The sequence below is a fragment of the Lissotriton helveticus genome, chromosome 3_1 (genome assembly GCF_964261635.1).
Source record: "Lissotriton helveticus chromosome 3_1, aLisHel1.1, whole genome shotgun sequence".
Taxonomy (NCBI): Eukaryota; Metazoa; Chordata; class Amphibia; order Caudata; family Salamandridae; genus Lissotriton; species Lissotriton helveticus.
The window spans coordinates 818,611,749-818,634,372 of NC_136061.1; the positions used below are offsets into that span (position 1 = coordinate 818,611,749).

Genomic DNA, 22,624 nt, shown 5'->3' on the forward strand with positions numbered 1-22,624 from the left:
TAAAAATAAGTGGTTATATGTGAGTAAGATTATAAGTGCAAGACTAAGGGAAGTGCAGCGTAAGTAAAAAGTAGAGGTGCGGGAGGTGGAAGACGTTAACTACCGTGTCGTGACGGGCAAGTGCAAGGACGAGTAAAAGTTAAAGAAGCGTGGTGCATGAGCACTAAATTAAACAAAATTGACTTCAGTGCAGTCGTGAAGCAAAAGATGAACGAAAGGGTAGGTGAAGGGAGTGTGAGGCATTAACTGCCGCATCGTGGCAGGCGGGTACTAGAAACGCGTTAAAGAAGCGTGGTGCTCAAACGCTAAGCAAGCAAGACTTACTGCAGCAGAGTCGCGGGAGCGCTCGCTGTTCCAATCTGTCGGTCTAAAGTTGTCAAAGGGAATACACCCTTGTGATTAGACGCGTAGGTAGCAAAAACGGTGTGAGAAGGAGGGTAAACACAAAGGGAGGTACAGCGTAATGAGATCAGCAAGGGCGGCATAAAAAGAGGACTATTTACAGAGTGCACCCACACCCTTTACCCATACACACAAGAGATTACGCTAGCAGTGCACCACCTCGTCCTTCCTTTTGTCATTTCAATTTGTACCGCCCCAGGAGGACTGCACGCCACACAAACATGCAATACGACGAGATCAGCAAAAGCACTGATGTTAGAGCGCACACCCTAGCATACGATGAAGATGAACGACAACGCATCTACTCGTTGATTGAAGAAGACATCAGCCCATCCACCACCCTTCGTAATAAAGAGCAATGTATGAGACAGTTACTATATCTCTCCAAACGGCACATCAACCAAAAGCTCCATGCGAGCACATTACTTAAATATCATCGGGCGCTCAGAATCCCACGAGGATTGCGGATAGCTTTGAAGCCCTCCCTTTGCAAGAATTCTAAGACATTCAAGGATAAATGGAATGGTTTTTTGAACAAATGTAGCCTGGACCTAATCCTCCTTATCGTAGAAGAACTTTCTGGTATTTTGAAGGAACTTGAACAAGAAATCAAGATTGTTGACAGTGAATTGAAAGATCTCCTAACACCAGAGGAGCTCACTACCACACTAGAAGACATCAAAAATATTCTTGACAAACATCAAAAAGAAATTAACGAACGTAAAGTTAGAAAGTTTCGCAGAGACACGCTTGATTACAAGCTTGATGAAGTGTACTCTTGGGCCGATGTCTATGCCCAACGACGACGGAATAAGCCTTTCAATGCCCAAACTGACACATCTTCATCCGGAAGCGACTCTTCAAATCGTCCTTCTAATCGTCAACAAAGCACCTTCAGACCAACCACTGTTAGCCACACTTCCGCTCAAGATCAAGCATCCACATCCCAGATCAGACGAGAAGAACCCTCTGCGGTTCCTTTTTTAGGATTAGACCCAGAAGCCACCGAAGACTCCGGCGGAGCCAAAAGAAAAGAGAAAGAAAAAAGCCCTCCCACAACCCGGAGTACAGTAACCAAGAAGGATCTGAAGCCGAAAAAGCCCACCTAGTCATCAACATTTCAGACACACCAATTTCTACACACCAAATGAACCTACTCGAGAAAGGGACATCTTTTATTCCAGTGACACAAACGAACCTACTTGAACTTGAAGTCAGTACGTTCAAATTCATAAGAAAACTCAAACTACGTCACTTTTTCGACAATACTCTACCCCAGAACACCAATGTTAAAAGTGACCAACTCATAGGATTACGACCACCCAGCACATATCAAGCTCCAATCAGCCACAAGTGTATAGACCTTTTTGAGAACCTTGTACGCCATGACCTTACCAAAATCAATTTCAAAGCCACTACCAAACACAAGAATATCACAAGGAAAGATCGCGACACCCTCAAAAGCTTGGCGAACAACCCGGATATTAAATGCACCAAAGGCGATAAGGGCGGAGCCCTCGTGATCTTGAACTCGAATATGTACAACCAACGACTCAACAAACATTTAGAGGACTCCTCTATCTATATGTTACTTGACAAAAATCCCACGTTTGAGTTTCAAAACACATTACATACCATCGTAACCAAAGCACATCAAACTGGCATTATTGAAGACCGCACTAAGAACTACCTTCTGTTGGAAAATCCTAAGAGTCCTACAATCCATATGAGTCCCAAAATACATAAGAATCTGCTCGACCCCCCCTTCAGGCCGATCGTTTACACCAAAGGATCTATACACGAACCCACTGGCAAACTGATAGACAAATATCTTCAACCATCAGTTATGAAAGCCAAAAGCTACATTAAGGATACAACAGACTTTTTGCTCAAACTAGCAGAAATCCAATTCGACCAGACAGACTCCTTAATACTCTGCACAGCTGATGTTGGTTCGCTTTACACCTCAATACCCCATCAGGGAGGAATAGAAGCCATTGAACAAGCCCTCCTGCACAGCAACATTGACACACCCATGCAAAGTTTCATCATGGAGCTCATGATGTTCACATTGTATCACAGTTATTTCCACGTTAACAACCAGTGGTATCTTCAACTATCCGGAATGGCTATGGGAAACTGTGCCGCCCCCACATATGCCAACATCTATATGGAGAACTTTGAGAACCAGCATATATATGCCAACCACAACATCTTCGACAAAATCAGAATGTACGTCCGATACATCGACGACCTATTTTTCATATGGACAGACACTAAAGAATCTTTTATGACAGCTCTTACAGAACTCAATACCAAAGATCCACGCATCAAACTCACATGGCTCATAAGTGACACTGAAATATCATTCCTTGACGTTCACATTAAAATCACTGAACATGGATTCAGTACTGACTTACATCGGAAAAGCACTGATCGTAACAATACGTTACATTTCAACAGTTTCCATCAGGGATCACTCAAAAGACACTTGCCATTTTCCCAAATGCTACGCCTCAGACGCATCGTTTCTGATGATCAAACCTTTGAACAAAGAATTCAGGAAATGCATCATCGATTCCTCGACAGAGGATATCCTGAAAACATCCTCACGGAAGCCCAAAACAAGATCAAGGGCATCTCCAGACAAGACAGCCTCCTTAAGACACCCAAAGAAGCCCAAGAACGCATGGTTCTAGTGTCCAAATACTCCACAGCCAGCCACAAATACAAAAGAATCATTTTAAAATACTGGCCAGTCCTACAAATGGAGCCTGATTTTCAGGACATTTTTCAAACTCCTCCATTGTTTGCCTACACTCGTAGCAAGAACCTAAAGGAAATTCTTTCTAATCCCACACCCAGCACCACTGTCTACAAAGGTACACAACCTTGTCTTAATTGCAGCAACTGCAACAGCATCATCAGAGGCAACACCATCCTTCATCCTATGAAAGGACACTCAATTAAATTACAAGTCAACGCAACATGCGACTCCAAAAATCTAATTTACGCACTCAAATGCCCCTGCGGAAAAATGTACATCGGGAAAACAGAAAGAAAAATCAAAATCCGCATGAATGAGCATAAGTCAAACATCCGCACAAAACAAGAAAAATCTAACGTTGCCATGCATTTTCACGAGTGTCATCATACCGTTGCACAACTCAGATTCATAGTTCTTGAACTCATCAACAACAAAGAAGGCATAGACAATCGCAAGTTTCTCCTCAAAAGGGAACTTGAATGGATTTACCGCTTACAGACTCTGAAGCCACATGGGTTAAACGATCGTGTTGAATACAGCTGTTACCTATAAATAATTGTTATACGTTGTTAATTGTGTAACTGTCAACTCTTTGCTCTCTTCTTATTCTATCATCTTTTTTATTTATTCTTTTATTTCACCATTCCAACATGTCCCCCTTTCTTTTTTCACTCTCCCTCAGCAGTCCTTTTTTTATGTCATTGGGCATTTCACCTCTTCAAGATGTCCTCTATACTTTTCCTACCTTCAGACCTTTTCACCCTGTAAATAGTCCTCTTTTTATGCCGCCTTTGCTGATCTCATTACACTGTACCTCCCTTTATGTTTACCCTCCTTCTCACACCGTTTTTGTTACCTACGCGTCTAATCACAAGGGTGTATTCCCTTTGACAACTTTAGACCGACAGATTGGAACAGCGAGCGCTCCCGCGACTCTGCTGCAGTAAGTTTTGGTTGCTTAGCGTTTGAGCACCACGCTTCTTTAACGCGTTTCTAGTACCCGCCTGCCACGATGCGGCAGTTAATGCCTCACACTCCCTTCACCTACCCTTTCGTTCATCTTTTGCTTCACGACTGCACTGAAGTCAATTTTGTTTAATTTAGTGCTCATGCACCACGCTTCTTTAACTTTTACTCGTCCTTGCACTTGCCCGTCACGACGCGGTAGTTAACGTCTTCCACCTCCCGCACCTCTACTTTTTACTTACGCTGCACTTCCCTTAGTCTTGCACTTATAATCTTACTCACATATAACCACTTATTTTTATTTCACATTCATTATTGCACTATGTCTCCCCAGCACACTCGTTTTTTATTATCTCCCTTCACTCGTGTTCCATCATCATTTTAGTTTATTCGTTTTTCCTTCCCCTAATTCGGGCTCGTTTTCATTCATTCAGCTCTCCTTGACAAAGGGCGTTAACGCCCGAAATGCATTGGAGTTCGTGTCCAACAATATCGATATGTATGCATCTAACTACTACCATTGATATGACTTAATATCAGTGAGAAACTGCGACCGCATCACTTTTTGAACATTAAAACTTTACAAATCTCCTAAGAAACTTTAGAATCATTCATTTGATCCTCTTTTGGAGTGCCTCATCAGGGGATGTTCCTGCATGTTCCATGCAGACACTACTAATTAAAATAGTGAGCCCATGCCAGAAGAATCTACTAATATTTTGTTGTGTATGTCTTTTAATTTTACCACTTACAAAGCAATCTTAATTTTCCACCTCATTTTGTAACATTTGAGCATGCAGCTTTACTCTACTAATGCAGTCTGTTCAGCACAGGGTCCCAACTTCCAGCTTCCCAGTGACCGTCCTGCTTTCAGCAGAAGCGGTCGCTCCAAACGCAGCTCCCAGCCTCCCAGAAGCCTCTCTAAAGCGGTATCGTTACCTAATTTAAGATCTACCTTATTTAAGATCCTGCACATTTCAACTTCATTGCAGCCAGAGCGTAGCGCTACATTGCCCCGCCCGCCGAGCAGCATTGTTTACATTTGGCGAGGCCATCTGACTCATAACGATTGACGAATTCAGTGCGCTAGTTAGACTGTTATTTTGCACATCTCTGCCTATATTTGACCTGCGCCAGTTATTGCATTGTGTACCTGCCTGACCGCCATTATCATCGCGATCGCCTACTCTGTGCCCCAGTGTTGTTTGCAGTTCGACTGCTTGCTGCCATTTTGTTTGTTGTTTGTGCCTCCTTCCCCCGATCTCCACCCCGCCTCCCTGCTGACCCTCCCTCGCCCCTCCCCTTCCACTATCCACATATGACAGATGCACTTGCGCGCAGCGTCCACGCGCAGCGGTTGCGCCGAAGGTGCGCCAGAGGTAAGCCTGTCTACGCCCGTCCGCGCCAAGCCCGCGCCCAGCGCCAGACCCCCTGGCCCCCGTTCCACCCACCCCACCCGCATTACATACGACGCCTCCACCCTCTTAGCCCTAAACCCCGGTCGACACCCCAACTGCGCCCAAGCCACTCCTGGACACACCCATGGACCCTTCACATGCAACTCCTGCAAGTATGACGGCACCAAGACCAACTCCTCACCCACTAACACCAAACAGAGATCTGACACCAACCACCTAAAATGCATCCTGCTCAACACCCGCTCGGTCCACAGACACGCCATCGACCTTTGGAATCTACTAGACACCATCTCTCCGGACGTCGCCTTCCTAACAGAAACATGGATGAACGCCTCCTCAGCCCCAGACATCACCATTGCCATCCCGGAAGGCTACAAGATCATCCGAAAAGACCGCACCTACCAAACAGGAGGAGGCATCGCTATCGTCCATAAGAATTCCATCCGCATCTCAACCAGCTCAGACGTCAACCTCGCTAGCGCCGAACACCTTCACTTCCAAATCCACACCGACCCCAAGACCACACTCAGAGGCACCCTCCTCTACAGGCCACCAGGACCCCGTGCACAATTCAGCGGAGACATCACTGACTTTATCACCCCACACGCCCTCCCCTCCGAGGATTACATTCTATTGGGAGACCTCAATTTCCACCTGGAAAAGAGCAACGACAGCAACGCCACCACCCTTCTGGACAATCTCGCCAACCTCGGACTTAAACAACTTGTTAATACCCCCACTCACTACGCAGGTCACACACTCGACCCTATCTTCACCTCCAGCAAACATATCTCCTTCAGTCACACCACAGTTCTCCATTGGACGGACCACAGCTGCGTTCACTTTGTCTACAAAAAGACCACAACCCACAACCATCCTCAACCCACTCTGCGAAGAAACTGGAACAAAATCACCATCGACCAGATCTCCTCATCGCTTCTTCAAAACCCCCCTGCCCACTCTTCGAACCCCAACCAAGCAGCCATTAACCTCACTCAATGGCTAACCAACAGCGCCGACAACCTAGCACCTCTGAAAAAACGTCAAATCAAACTAGGCAGCAAAAACGCCCCCTGGTTCAACGATGATCTTAAGAAATTCAAGAAACTCTGTCGCTCCCTTGAGAAGGCCTGGAAAAAAGACCCAAACTCCAGCACCAGGGACGCCTTCAAAAACGCCACCCGCATTCACCACCAACTGATCCGGACTGCCAAGAAAGCCGCATTCAAAGATCGACTAGACAACAACGCTCACAACAGCAAGGAATTATTCAACATCGTCAAAGAATTTACCAACCCCACTGCCAACTCCAACGACATCACTCCCTCTCAAACCCTTTGCGACTCCCTAGCTTCGTTCTTCCATGACAAAATCGCAGACATCCACAACAGCTTCGACAACCAACTCGGAGACCAACCCACCAAACCTTCTGCCGTACCTTCACCCCCCTTGAACATCCTTAATGACTGGAACCCAATCTCCACTGAGGACACCATCCGCCTGATGAACTCTATCCACTCAGGATCCCCAACAGACCCATGCCCTCACCACATCTTCAACAAAGCAGACTCCATCATAGCACCACACCTCCGAGACGTCATCAACTGCTCACTCAACTCCGCCACCTTCCCGGAAAGCTGGAAACACGCCGAACTCAGCGCCCTTCTGAAAAAACCCACAGCTGACCCCACCGAACTCAAAAACTACCGCCCCATCTCGCTCCTCCCATTCCCGGCCAAAGTCATCGAGAAAGCTGTCAACAACCAGCTCGCTGCCTTCCTCGAAACCAACAAATCCCTCGACTCCTCACAGTCCGGCTTCCGAGCCAAACACAGCACTGAGACCGCACTCATCGCAGCAACAGACGACATTCGAACTCTACTGGACAATGGAGACACAGTCGCCCTCATCCTCCTCTACCTCTCCGCAGCCTTCGACACAGTCTATCACAGCACACTGTTACAACGCCTCAGAAACATCGGAATCCAAGGAAAAGCACTGGAATGGATCACCTCGTTCCTTGCCGGAAGAACTCAGAGAGTCCGCCTCCCACCATTCAAGTCAGAGGCCACTGAAGTCATTTGCGGCGTGCCACAAGGATCTTCACTCAGCCCCACCCTCTTCAACGTATACATGAGCCCCCTCGCGGCCATCGCACGACAACACAACCTCAACATCATCTCCTACGCTGATGACACTCAACTGATCCTCTCACTCACCAAAGACCCTAACACCGCCAAAACCAACCTACATGAAGGAATGAAAGAAGTAGCCGAGTGGATGAAGCACAGCCGTCTGAAACTGAATTCAGACAAAACAGAAGTCCTTATCTTAGGCACCTCCCCCTCCACCTGGGACGACTCTTGGTGGCCAGAGGTCCTTGGAAAAGCACCCATCCCGACGGACCACGCACGGAACCTGGGCGTCATCCTGGACTCCTCACTCTCTATGACCAGACAAGTCAATGCCGTTTCATCATCTTGCTTCAACATTCTTCGCATGCTCAAAAAAACATTTCGCTGGATCCCCACCGAAACTAGAAAAACGGTCACCCACGCACTGGTTACAAGCCGCCTGGACTACGGAAACGCCCTATACGCTGGTACCACCGCAAAACTTCAGAAAAAACTCCAACGCATCCAGAACGCATCAGCCAGACTCATACTAGACATCCCGCGTAAAGACCACATTTCGGTTCACCTGAAAAACCTCCACTGGCTCCCCGTTAATAAGAGGATAACATTCCGCCTCCTAACCCACGCACACAAAGCACTTTACGAACTTGGACCCGAATGCCTCAACACACGACTTTCCTTCTACACCCCCTCCCGCCAGCTTTGCTCTTCCAACCAAGCCCTTTCTGCTGTACCTCGCATCAACAAAACCACCATGGGAGGAAGATCCTTCTCCTACCTGGCGGCTAAAACCTGGAACTCACTCCCCATTCACCTTCGCCTCACTCAGAACCACCTAGCATTCAGAAAGCAACTTAAAACTTGGATATTCGACATGTAATTCCCCACCCTTCTTCAAGCGCCTTGAGACCCTCTGGGTATGTAGCGCGCTATATAAATTAATTGACTTGACTTGACTGGACATATTGTTGTGGATGTTGCTTATGTATGGGGGCCCAGCATCGTGAGAGGGAGCGGCTTGGACCACCAAGCAGTTGAGGGTAGGGTGGTTGGTGAGGAACTTTGGGTTGCCCATTGCTAGGTGATGGCAGCGGGCGATTGTCCTATTCACAGGAGCCCTGAAGAACATCTGTTTAGACCTCATTGAAGGGCTCCAAGCAGGAGACACCTGGCTGTAGTATGGGATCACTGCCGCATATGTGTGGGATATCGCCACTGGCCTGGGAGCACCCGGCGGAGCTTCAACGCTGCGCAGTCATTTTGGTCGGCACCTTGGCCACGCCCCCAGAGACGAGCAAATCTAACCCAATGCTCCGCCCGCTGCATGGAAATGCCATTCATAATACGGCATCGATGACGGAGTTCGTCCGCCCTAGCATTCAGAGAACCTGCCAGATGTTGAACCATCAGTGATATGCTCTGCTGTTCCAGCCATATCCAGAGATGCACGGCCTATTGAAAAAGGGTGCACGACCCCAACCCGCCATGTTCATTGCAATACCACATGGCGGTGGTGGTGTCTGTGAATACTTGAACCAGCATTCCCTTGATTGAAATAAGAAAGGTTTTCAATGACAAGTCAATCGCTGGGAGCTCCAGCAAGTTGATGTGGAGTTCGGATTCTGCCAGAGGCCATAGTCCTCTGATCTCCACCGCTCCCAGATGGCAGCCCCATCCCAGAAGTGATACATCTGTCACTACTGTGTGGTCTGGTTGGGGAAGGGAGAGGGGTCTGCCTCTGACCCAATCACGGTTGGTTAGCCACCACTGAAGGTCCTGCAATTCCCTTCAAGATATGGACCATGTCGGGGAGATTTCCCTGATGCTTCGCCCACAGAAACTTTAATTCCCATTGCAAAGTACATATATGTCATCTGGCATGTATCACTAGCAGAATGCAGGAGGCCACGAGGCACAGCAGCCTCAGTCATTCTCACTGAATTCCAGGATAGAGGCTGAAACATCGATAACATAGCCTGAATATCCAGGACTCGTCTTTCGGGAGGATAGCCTTGAAACTGCACAGTGTACAGAACCGCTCTGATGAAAGGGAGCTTCTTGGAGGAGTCAGGTGTGACTTCGGCACGTTGATAGTGAATCTCAGCGAATGCAGGAGGTTCGCCGTAGTCTGGAGGTGGTAGATGATACGGGATCAGAATGAGCCGTACCCATGGCAACGCAGAGGTTTCTGAACTTGCGTGGTCTTGTGGCTGAAAAACGGCTAGCATGTCTGAAACCCCCTTCTATCGCCACAAAAGGGGCAAAAGGCAGACGAGGGGATGTGTGGCCACTGAGAGGCCCAAGGACTTGGCCATAGTCCATGAGTCATTAATGTGCCATCAAAGGTCAGAAAAGTTAGAAGTCTTCAATTAGGCATGGTGTTGAACAGCCACCGTTGATGAAATCACTCTACTCAGCGAGTCAGTCATGTAGAGACCACAACAAATGATGAACTTTGCTGTATCTCTCCCCTCTTATACTGCTTAGCAGCAGATGGCCTGGGTTTCCACAGGGACCTGTGGTAGCACCTGCGTAACCATTTACCACAGGGAGTAGGAGTAACGGCCCAATAGGCATGCTGTTTTCACAGACCCCAATGCTTGCAGAGGAAAAAAAATGTGCCCCACTGAGGTTGGATTCCCTGTCCGAGGGTGCGGAAGGGAACGCGCCGTAAGAGGGAGCGGCTTGGATCTCCAGCAGTTGACGGTAGGGTGGTCGGTGAGGAACTTTGGGTTGCCCATTGCTAGGTGATGGCAGCGGGCGATTGTCCTATTCACAGGAGCCCTGAAGGACATCTGTTTAAGCCTCGTTGAAGGGCTCCAAGCAGGAGACACCTGGCTGCTGGACCTCTGTCAAAATATTAGCCTTAACTGTCACGGAAGGGAGCTGAAGGTCCAGGACCTCAGCTGCTCTTCGCGCCACCATAGCCTATGATGCTTCCTCCTCCATAGCCATGGTAAGGGGAGAAAGCAGGCCAGAATCTGGAGAGGTATCCTGTCAGATGGCCTCACATAATTCCACGTAGCAGTCCATGTGCTGATAAGGCTGGTCTTGTAAAGGGTCCAGCGACCCCTCCCAATCTTCCTCCATTGCTAGCCCTTCAGAATAAGGCTGAGGAACTTACGTAGGACCTAAGGGCTCTGTCTGCATCGATTCGGCTCTGCGTTGTCTGGGATTAGAATGGGATTGGCGGCGTAGGGAGTCTTGGGGCCGGCGTCAGGGAAGCTCGCAACATTGGCTGGATCCATGGTCGGCCCACCGAGAAAACCTCCAGTGCCCACTATGGTCAGTCAGACCCTGCCACCTACATGGAAAATAAGGAAAGACTCAGAAAGTTGACTATGAACAATCTTATGGAGAGTGATATCAGACGGTTATGTTTATTAACACACATGACTGGTTTGAGGAGTTAGGGGTGTTAGCATAGCAGGAGAGATGTTCCAGTCATTGGGATGTATATGAATTGAGTCTGGGTAAAACGTTTGTTTCTAACCATTTGCTGTGTATATAATTCATATTTATTGTTGTGTTGAATGCTGCTATTTTAGTTTCATCTGTTGGTTATGCATGCAGTTGAGGCTCTTGATGATGGGCAGCAAGCTCAAAAATGTATTGAGAGTTTTCGCTCTAATGAGTCTAATAAATATATGAAGAGAATGAATTCAAGACATAAATATTTACTTTAAAAATCAAATAAAAAATAGGAACAAAGAGCAGTTTCAGAGGAGTGCAGATTAGATAAGTGGAAAAACTATCTCCAAAAGATGATGTATTTGTTAATCCTAGGTCCTGGCAACTCAGTGAGGTATAGTGAAGAGACAAACTTAAAATAGACCTGAATAAGAAAATTAATGCGGTGGATGTGCTGACAATAGGATGCACAATTTAGATTTTGAAAATCACCAAACAAATGTAGGTGGTACTGGTGGAGATACAATTTGCTTTTTTTAAGGCTGAGTTTATTAAGAACAAACAAGAAAAAGAACAGCAATACAATGAATATAATAAATCCTCTTTAACAATAAAAAAAGAAAATCATACGGAAAGCAAATATACATTTATTTTTGTATTTCCTTTCCCTATGATTTTCTTTCATGTATATGACACTGCCTAAACATCGGGGGGTGCCTAATATACCCATGTACTACTGAGCGATTAAGCTACAAAATATGGACATTTTAACAACAGGAAATTTGCAGGAGTTTGGCCCTGCAGTGTCTCCCTCAATCTATGAGCTCATGATGGGGGAGGAAGCCAAAGGACTTTTTTTGAAAAATCTTGAACCCAGCTACTACAAAAAAACAAAATTTAAGAGTATGGCGACAAGTGAGGACAAATTAAACTGCCTAAACATAATTTCCATACACCGCTGTAGTCCTGAGGACCTCCCAGGAATATTTTATGATCCAATAGTAAGGGTTTGGGGGCAGAAAGGTATTCGATGTTTGGGCGATTATCTTATGTTTGCTGAGCTAGGGGAGAAATTTGGGATTCCCATGCAACATTTCTTTTAATATCTCTAGATTAGGGATTTTTTAAATAGACGTGACAATGGGAGTATTGAGTCGGATACTTATCATTGAAGTAATAGGTAAAAGAGTAAAAGAGCTAGGATTGGTGCTGTATATGAATTGTTGATGCAATATCTCCCGGACGATCTAGACATGCAGAATGTGAGATGGGAAAAGAGAATAGGATTGGAGGGAATGGTTTTGCAAGAATCTTTGGATATGAGTGGTAGAGTATTTTTAATGGCCAGTCTTAAGATTCAGCATTTTAAAACTGTATTTGATCTGTATTATATGCCAGATAAGGTTTTTAAATGGGGAAAGAGGCAGGATGACTGTTGTCCACATTGTGGGGAGCTGGAGCGGAGATCGTACATATGTTTTTTTCTGCCCGAAGCTAGGACCCCTATATCTGGATATGACAGTTTTTGGAATAGGTGATTGGAATCCAAATAACAATCAACCCCCTATTGGCACTCCTATGAGTAGTAGAGAACTTGGTAGGTAACAAACTGGTAAAAAAAAAAGGAGGGCTATCTCTCATTTATTACCATGGCAGTAATACATATGTGTGTTGCTACAAGATGGCTTAATCTGGCGCCCCACTTTTTATGAATTCAAATCTAGGTTTTTAGCCATTTATACTTTAAAAACGAAGTTGTATGAGTTTAATGGTCAGAAGGTGCAAAAATGGGAACCCAGATATGGAGTTCAGTCTCTTAATGGCTGAATAAGGGCGAACCATAAAAACTTGCTTGTAAAGTATACAAACTTTCTCTCTGGAGGCCTGTGGTACAGAATACATACAAATCATATGAGTTTTCTTCGATACTCTGGTCTTTTTTCCAGTTTATACATGTACTTAGGTGTAGAACTAGCACTTTATCTCAATTAACTACCCAAATATATTTAAATATGTTTATTATTTTTATCTCTCTCCTGGTAGCTGCTATCTCGTATAACTTTGAGCTATTTTGTATACTTTCTAATGTCTCATGACATTTTTAATGTTTTTTTTTTACACATTGATCGCTAGGATCCTGCTGCTGCTATTGTCCGTCATGTGTCTGTTGTATGATATATGACCCCCTTTTAGAGCGTCAATGTGTATAATTTTTTAGATTTTATATGGAATGCTATGTGATAAATTTGTTGTTTAAAAGTATTACTGTGTTTGTTGGATGAAATAAAGATGAAAACTGTTACCTTGATAGACCTCTGATGTATGCTCCAAGAAAATCAATTAAAAAAAGGGAAAACAAATATATAAGAAAGATATAAATATCATGCTGTGTACAGATGAAAAATACAAAATATCAAACGATAAACGGAGGGAAAGCAGGGCGGAGGGGAACAATATACAATTACATTATGATATTAAGCGTAGAAAATATGATAAAAGATTAAAAACTGTAGGCATAATAATAAAAAGCACTAAATAACAGTTACAAATATAAAGGTATAAAGATCCTCTTATAATATAAAAAAAGGCAATAAGGTGAAATTAAGGTGCCTTCCGTACTTCATCTTATGCAATAATAATTATATCAGCAAAGGAAGCAGAAAGGGATATGTTCGTAGTTAGTGGGAGCCATAAGAGATCCCTTTAAATAGCCAGAGATATAGGAGAAACATAATTAGCGTCTAATCTATGATGAAAACACACAGCATTCCACCAATACCTAAAAGAAACTTTATCAGGTTGTTGCCAGATTGAGGTTATTAAATGAAGAGCAACGGCTAACAGTAAATCTTAAAATTCGGTGATGAATGAGGCCACTGAAGTGACAAAGGGCCAGATGTAGGTAAATCATATTTACCGACTCTTAAATACCGAATTTTACCGATTCGGTATTTAAGAGTCGGTAAATATGAAGTACCGAGATGTAGGTAAATCCAGATGTGGATTTACCGATTCTTTAAAAGTCGGTATTTACCGATTCGGTAAATACCGACCGGTAATGCTCCATTCATTCCTATGGGCTTTGAAGCCCATAGGAATGAATGGGGCATTACCGGTCGGTATTTACCGATCGGTAAATACCGATTTTTGGCAAGGGTGCAGGGGGTGTCACTTTGACACCCTCTAGCACCCCCAAAAAAGGTTCAGGGGCCATATGGCAGGCATACCTTCCCTAAGGGCAGGTCTGCCTGTCATATGGCACAGGTGTGCATGCACACATGTGCATGCACACCTGAATCTGTATTTCACCATCAAATTGAATTTGATGGTAAAATACCGATTTCTTAGGCCTTGTGGGACTCATAAGAGTCCCACCTACATATCGATTTTACAGATTCTGTAAATATACCGGTCGGTAAATTTACCGACCGGTATATTTACAGATTCGGTAAAATTACCGATCGGTAAATTTACCGAACGGTAAATTTACCGATTCTGTCAACATATGCCCCCTACATATCAATTGCCATTTACCGGTCGGTAACGGCCGAATTCGGCCGTTACCGACCGGTATTTCGCTACCTACATCTGGCCCAAAGTGCCTAAAAATATATTAATTAAAGAAAAAGAAACATTAACTCTAAAAATCTTCTTGGTTTGGATCCAGACCAACTGCCAAAACTGCCAAATAGGGGGGCACTGAAATGATATGGGTTTTAAATCGGCAGCAGAACAGAAACAGGACCAAGAGATAGAAGACATTGTTGGTGAAAAAAATGCTAAAGTCACTGGGGTAAATAACAAATACTGATAAAGAGATACAATTTCTTGATTCCCCTCCAAAACCTATAATTAGGCAAATCACACAATTAGAAGTGAAGATATATCCAGTAAAAAGAATATTCAAGGAACAGACATAGCTAGGAAAGGCACCTTTAGGAAATGTACAAAATATAGATGCCTGAAATCATTAAGATTTTAGTAGCTCTTGGTGAAGCAACAATGAAATGCCCGTACCAATTTGCAGATTCCCTTGAAATCTACAAATACAAATGTGCTTGGAAGCTGGAAAATATTAAGACTTTGTTGCCATGTGTGAGACCAGTGACAGCTGGTATGCTGCAAGCACTTGAGGCTTGGCCTGTTGTTCTGGGGGGAAAGCTTTTGGCCAGTGATGTGGTGAATGAATACAAAATACAGACACTGTGAATTTCCATAGTAGTTAAACACAATGGATGAGGTAATTTAGTGTCAGCAGTAAGTGAGACTCCATTGATGGATATTACACCAGTGAGGTTAAAGATGTGTCAGACTCCTTTGAAACATATTAGGTTTGAGTTGTGGGGGAAGTGTGAAAATCTGTGAAAGGATTCTATCAGGAACCAGATGAAAAAACAGACCGCAAAAACAATCTAAAAAATACAGATTGCCAAAATGGTGAACTCACAAACATCTTCCTTCAAACATTTTAACCCATGGTAAAGTCCTAAGTCCAGGCACACATTCCTCAAATATTGCAGGCATCAGTTAAATCGCTATTCAACCGTTAGTAGTGGTATATTTCGAGCACAGTGTATGGCAGCAGGTCAAGGAAGGTGTCAAAATATTTGTAGGGAACTATTTATGTATGGTAGATATGTGAGGAGTGTCTCATCAGATGCTACCAATTGAAGTCCATTAAATTGACATTATTTCTCATAAGGTGCAGTTCTTTTCCATGGATGTTTTATTACAATGAGTAATACGTAAATGGGCAAAGGTAGAATGAATAGTCCTCTACGAGCAGTGACTAACTAATAACTTTATCATTCCTTGTCCCTTGACCACAGGTGATCGTGTGGGGAGATTATGGGCGCATGGATCACAAGTACTTCATGGGGATGGCACAGATCCACCTGGAAGAGCTGGACCTGACGAGCATGGTCACTGGATGGTATAAACTCTTCCCCACCTCCTCTATGGCAGACTCCAGCATCGCTCCCCTCACCCGCCGCCTCTCGCAGTCCTCCTTGGAGAGCTCCACAAGCCCATCCTGCCCTTAAATTCCTCTTGGTGAGAGTTCAGGAGAAGCAGGGGGTGAAAATTACAGAGAGCACAGAGCACACCATGCTGCTGATCCAAAAGCGCCAATATTTAGAAAGAATCCAAGACCCACCAGAGAACTCAGCAATCAAAAGCATCCACAGAGTGCCACTGTTCCCCACCCTCTCCTTTGCTCTACCAGTGTACCCTCTGCCCACAGAAGACTCCACCACAGGCATCTCTTGGGCTAATTCTCAAGAATATCACACAGCCACCAAGAAATGTATAAGACTGTTATTTCAACCACCTCAATCGCAGGTGGGAGTGAGATGAGACGTGGGAAGCACTCAGCCTGGTTGGCTACAACCAGGAAACATTCAAGCCCGCGCCACTACCATGAGCATGTTATACCATTCAAGCACACTTCTTTATCCTTTCTCCTTATTCACAATGAGAAAGGATAGGGAAACAATCCTGGAATATGCATTGTATGTAATGATATATAGAATGATATGTGCATTTGACAGAATTCTGGGTTAAATTGTTTATTTTTCAGATAACCCAATTTTGTTTTTTATTTTTAAGGAATGTAGCAACTGATGTAGCCTGCCACAAACTTAATTTTTATGTACAACCTGCTGCACAATCTGTGTGGGAATCCTCCATTGTTGGGCAAGAAGTTGACATAGTTACTCTCTGCTCTTGTAGCTCCCGCAGCACAGATTTAGCAGCGCCAACAAGCAATTTTGTTTACTCTTAATTTTTTTTGTAATTATGTGCGAGAGTGTGTATGCGCAGCATGTAGCCAACCACTCCCCCAGTGACTGTACCGCTGGGTAAGGTGGAAAGAGGGGTCAAAGAAGCAGCACAATAGCCCCACCACTTATTTTCACTTAAGTGCATTCTGGAATTGTCATGCTCAACATAAAAGAAATGCTTTGCACACACACCAGAGGATACCTTGCATGGCAAAAGGGATCAAAGTTCTAACTGTTGTACAAAAAAGAAATGACAGCATTTTCAACTTGGATCTGCAGGTTTTACCTCCCTTCGAATGTGGGTCACTCTCTCCACACACCATCTGCAGTTTCCACTGCCCACCCCTCCATCACAAGATCCCCAAGATCTGTACAATGACTGGTGGTGACAGCATCAACTGAACAAAAGAGGCCGTATTCATGTAGCATTGTATGATGGGACAGGTTTTTATCGCGAAGGTGCCTATGAACTTCTGCCGAACACTCAGGGGTGACACCATTTGGAACTGCCGTTCCTTTGTAGATACTATGGCGACTGTTTTCAAAGTATGCAAAGGTAAGAATCACAGATGAGTAGCATTAACAGGTTGGCTTGGAGTCTAGGAAAAATACAGTTCAACATCAAGAAAATAGAGCAAAGGTAATTTCCAGTAGGAAAACATCTATTTACTTAAAAATTAAGCAAAGACCCTGTGATTGAGATGTCTGCCTACCGTGAGATGAAACAGACTTCTCGAAAGAATGATTTATGGACCAGGAGATTAAATAAAGTGTCCAGGAGAGAACAGTCAGGACTACCGATAGATACTCAAAGGCTAAAGACTGGTGCACAAAGGGGTGAAAGAGAGGCCCCGGGAAAGAATAGAATGACTGGTCTTCCAAAAGATCAAACAATCTCAGAGACAGAAATATCTGTCCAACAAATGACCAAAGGGCATCTGCAGCACCAGAAGGACCTTTTAGAATTTTAGTCTTTGGCTGGAAGAGTACATGCATTGAAAGATCAAAGGGATGTTGGTGATACAAGTACTGATCTGCCAAAAGATTTCATGGACACTAATATTCCTATTTTTTCTACTAACAGAGCAAGGTTGCCCCGATGACGAAAGAATTGTCAGTAGATAAAATTGAATATGCCCAATGGAATGCTGTGATTTGCCAAGATTGCCAAGAGAGACTCTAGGATAGGAGCATCGGGAGATCAAATGCAACCTCAAAGACAAAAGAATCGAATTTCTGCTGATTAAACAGTTTTTAGAAGAAGTGATCTTTTGCAATGATAACATTTAAAATTAATAATGTGGCGGCCTTCGCCAGAGTCATCAATGACTGGCCTGGAAAGGATGCACTTTATTGCCTAATCCGGGTGTAGTACAATTATTGGGGACGCCGCTCACGAAAAAAAGACAGTTCTATTGCAAGAAGCACAACAATTTCTATATGCAGTAAATATGATCCCCACAAAAGTGATCACCAATAAGCACACAGACGATTGCCAAGAAGGTCAAAGATGAACTTATACACAATTGTTTCGCTTCTCCTGCACTTGTCATGATGCTACACATGCAAAGAGCTTCAGATGGTACAAAGGCATATCGGATATCATTTTAGATAGTGATGAATCTCATCAAATTAGAAAAGTGATAGCAACAAGAAAGAAGACATTACACGCTTCTGCATTGCTAGACTGCACAGACCTTCGACCTTAGGCAACTGCTACCTGCCTAAACACAACAGAGTATCCTATTGAAGTCCACCACCACGGCAAAGCGGTTTATTGAATGTGGCAAACAAACTGACACCAACGCTTTGCAAGCGATATGCAGTATTGTTGAAGAAGTAGAGGCTAAGGAAATCCTATTGAAGTACTATGTTCAAGAAGTCATCCCTGGCTCCTAAATTATTAAGTCGCCCCTCAAAGAACTATCAAAGTGGTGAAAATGTAAAGCTGGAGAGCCAAATTCAATTTTATATTCAGGGTGATACCAATAGGGATCTTGTGCAAACATCCAAGGTGCTATGAAAAAAAACAGAAACAGTGGCACATTGTAGAAAGAAAACTTACTAACCCTAGTAGGGACCTGAGTCATGTAAGGCAAGAAAAATAATGGGTCCTATCGGGAGCTAAAACAGCTACTAATCAACCTAGAAATCTTTGGGCGAGACAAAAGAAATGCCTCACCTTGTAGCCTTGTGACATTCATAAATGCAGAATGTGCAATCAGAGTGGAAAGATAACAAGGCAAACAATAGTTAGATGTATGTTATGTAGAGTCTGTTATACCAATATTGGGCTACTGTTTGCCTTGCAAAACATTGAGTTCTTAAGGTGTTCCTTTTGCTCCACATAGGATCCGTTATTTGATCAAAATAGAAAGATCAAATGGCTGAAATTGTTGGGTGATTTTTACAAAATGCTCTGCTGTATCTCACTGCCTGAAAAGTGCTCTAAAAATCGTGCATTCCCCAAGGAGCAAAAGTGTACGGAGCATGCATGAGAACGTGGCTACTGCATGCAAAGCCGACATTGACTTGGCTTTAATTTGTTGGTAGCCCAGACCTCTGCGGACTCCTCAGACATGGACTGCAATTCTTACATGACTCTCTGGGCAGAATCAGGTGTTGTTTCTCTCAAAAGAACTGAAGAACCCGTTCGTCAAACAACTCATTGCTTTGGTACAAAGAGCCTGGGCATCCATCTGTTCTCTTGATTCCTCATAGTACACAGACCAAGTGGAAAACACTCTGTAGAACAACGTTTCATGGCTAAGTCATGGACAATGCTTCTCCAAAGACGACGAAGCAATACAATATTACTTTACTTCCACAGTTTGTAAGCATGGTGCGCAGAAGGAATTGACAGTAGTGTTACATAATGCCCACTCAACAGTAATGCCACAAACCTATGTGCTGAAGACAGCATGCTGATGCTTGTCCAGCCCGAAGGTCCATCCTCTCTGCTGATCTTCTCAAGAGTCCACCATAGTTTGTGTCAGTGTTCTGAAACTCATACATCTTTTTTGTAAAGGTATCAGCAAGAGAACCCTATGGCTCTACAGTCGATGGAGAAATATCTCTGTGCTCAAAAACATGCCATTTTTCTTTCACATTGATCACAACTGATTGAGCAACATTTTCATTGTAGCAACCAAGGGCACTCTGTTTCAGGACATTAATGTACATTTGTGGGTTTTCAAAGCTAACATTGATGTTTTGACCATTGAGTCCACCAATTGAATGGGAACAAAGGGTCTTCAATTAAACCCCAGGCTATATTGAGTTCCCAGCCATACGACACAAGTTTCTGGACGCAAAAAACGAACACCAGTCTCAAGCAGTAAGAGCACGCTTCAGGGTTTTTACAGAGCATTGCTATATTTTCCTCTGTTGCTCAGGCATGGAGGAACATCTTGGTACTGGAATGAAATAGTAGGGCTTCGGTAGGTGACAAGGGAAGCTTAAGTTTTCCTCTGTCCAAAGGTATCACTCCCTTGCCTTTACAATTGTAGGTACTCGCAAGTAGATGGGTTGCAACGTGTTGCTGCTAACTCTGCCAACATTTACGTGTCATTTGGGTTCAGGTGGCTTCTTGGCAATATGGAAGTCTTGAAACTGGCCCGAGGATAAAACTTGTGTGCAGCACATGCATGTGTTCGCGGTAAGACATAACCTGTGGGGAGCAGTTAGGACATATGAAGTGTGCCTACTAAGTAATATTTAGCATATGCTTGTATGTGCTGTTTGCTTGTTACTTAGCACGTGCTCCTGCTGAAAGTACTCTGGTATAGTGTGCTTGGCTTCGCAATCACTGCCCATTTTATTGTCGGGGGCCTGTCCGGTATATGGAGCGAATGGTCAAGTTCCAATGTCAATCAAAAGTACCAGCATCACATTTGCTCCCCTGCGATTACCTCCTTAGAAACCTCACCCAACAAACTGTCAAAGTTATATTACTTAGTGTGTCGTGTGTTTTCTAGTTAAAGAATCATAATGATCCTTTTTACGTTTTCTTTTGTACCAGCAAGTTATCCTTGGAGATTTCAGTATTCACATTTTCCTCATCTCTGTTGAAAATTATGAATGTGAGTGGGGTGATAAGAGACACGTGTATATATATTTGTGTCCAATATGCCTTGCATCCTGATGCAAATTTTCAAAAAAGGAAAATATACCTTTATGTGACTGGCAGACAGAACATTTAGAAATTAGAGGAAGCAAACGTTTATTGTTATAGTTTGATGTGATAAAAGATGATTCAAATGAGTTAGGAAAGAAACCAAAGAGTATGTAAAGGGCTTAAAAGGGAAGTTTATCATGAAGTGGAGAGTGAGTGAGAAAGCTGGTAAGAAAATGAAAATGCACCTCTGTCTCTGCAGAAACACTTTACAAACCGAAATCACTAGTTCCAGATTTCAAAATACACTTCTTGTGAGTTTCTTTAACTTTATAACTCAAAGTATGAAGCAGCTCAACTCAACCCCAATTTGAGCAGATTTTGGGGCGTTGCAGATACTCTGCACGCAAAGCTCATGAGTCTACAGGGTCTTCGGTCTGGAGGACCTGGGTAACTCACCTGCTCAAGGCAGCACTGGCCGTATTGGATTTAGGGAAATACCCCGATAGGTTGAGCGCTGGAGGTCTGCTTTTAGGGAAGGATGGTTGGAGGGATCAGCACCTACCCAGCCTAGCAAACAACCCTGAGAGAGCTCACAGTTTTCTTGTCGATCCAAATATAATATGCCTCACCAAATGTACTTGGAGATAATTAGACTCGCTTGCTCACCACACTAGAGAGTTGGTCTGACATTTTCGAGACCCACATTTAGATCCCAGTGCACCTATTCAGGCTATGCCTCCAGTCACATACACTAATTTGCAAGAGCTCTTGTAGGTAGGTTTTATGAATTATCAATAAAAATCTGACAATGTCTACTCTGATTAACCCTACCTAATGAGTCCAGCCTAATAGAAACGTGAAATTAATATGCAGTCAGCTTCACAAATTCAACTTAACAAATGCCTATTTCACCTGAATCAACTCATCTTGTAAGTCTTTTACAAGGTGATAGTCCCAGCTTCCTCACTTGTTCTTCTGCATTATTTTCCCCTTTACGTTACTGTTGTAATCCCTCCACTTACTGCATTATTTGTCATGTTGACCCTGCTGCTTATTCTCCAGTCAATCGTCTTGCTTAATCATCTCCCTCCATTCCCACATCCCAACTTCTGGCTGGAATGCTGTTCTGCTGCACTTTTTGACATTCTTTTGGAGCTCATGTTATCCCCCATTCTACTTATGACCCCTGTCCCAGGCCTGATTATTTTTCACCTCTTTCTCTCGTGGTCGTATCGTGAGCCTGGCTCCCACTTCTGTTCCTGCTTGGGTTACTATTAAAAAAAAAGACAAAGGACTACCACAACTTTTAAATACATTTCTCTTTCAGATTTTGTATAGAGAGGACTAAAATTAAAAAGCGGAATAATACTCATGATTTCAGTTTACAATAATATTAATGCATAAACATGAAACTATGTCACCTCTTGAGCAAGATTGTCATATCTGTAAAATATATTTATAATGTTCGCAAGGAGAACAGGTTCAGCTAGAATGGCGATACATTGTGTAAAAGGTATTATGTTATGTACTGAACATTCTCCTTAACTAACAGTAATCATTTAAATGCTGACTTTAGCTTTAGACATTCAATTCCAGATACGTTTCTCAAATTCTATCAAAAAAACACT

At 43.7% G+C, this 22,624-nt stretch overlaps 1 protein-coding gene across 1 annotated transcript in view; it reads left to right on the forward strand.

Moving 5' to 3' along the window:
• Positions 1 to 16,141, forward strand: part of RIMS3 (regulating synaptic membrane exocytosis 3) — a 410,413-nt gene extending 394,272 nt beyond the window's left edge. The window contains exon 6 of the mRNA XM_078683765.1: positions 15,929 to 16,141. Within this exon, the coding sequence (XP_078539891.1) occupies positions 15,929 to 16,141 (213 nt within the window). The remainder of the gene's footprint in view (positions 1 to 15,928) is intronic.
• Positions 16,142 to 22,624: the final 6,483 nt, after the last annotated feature.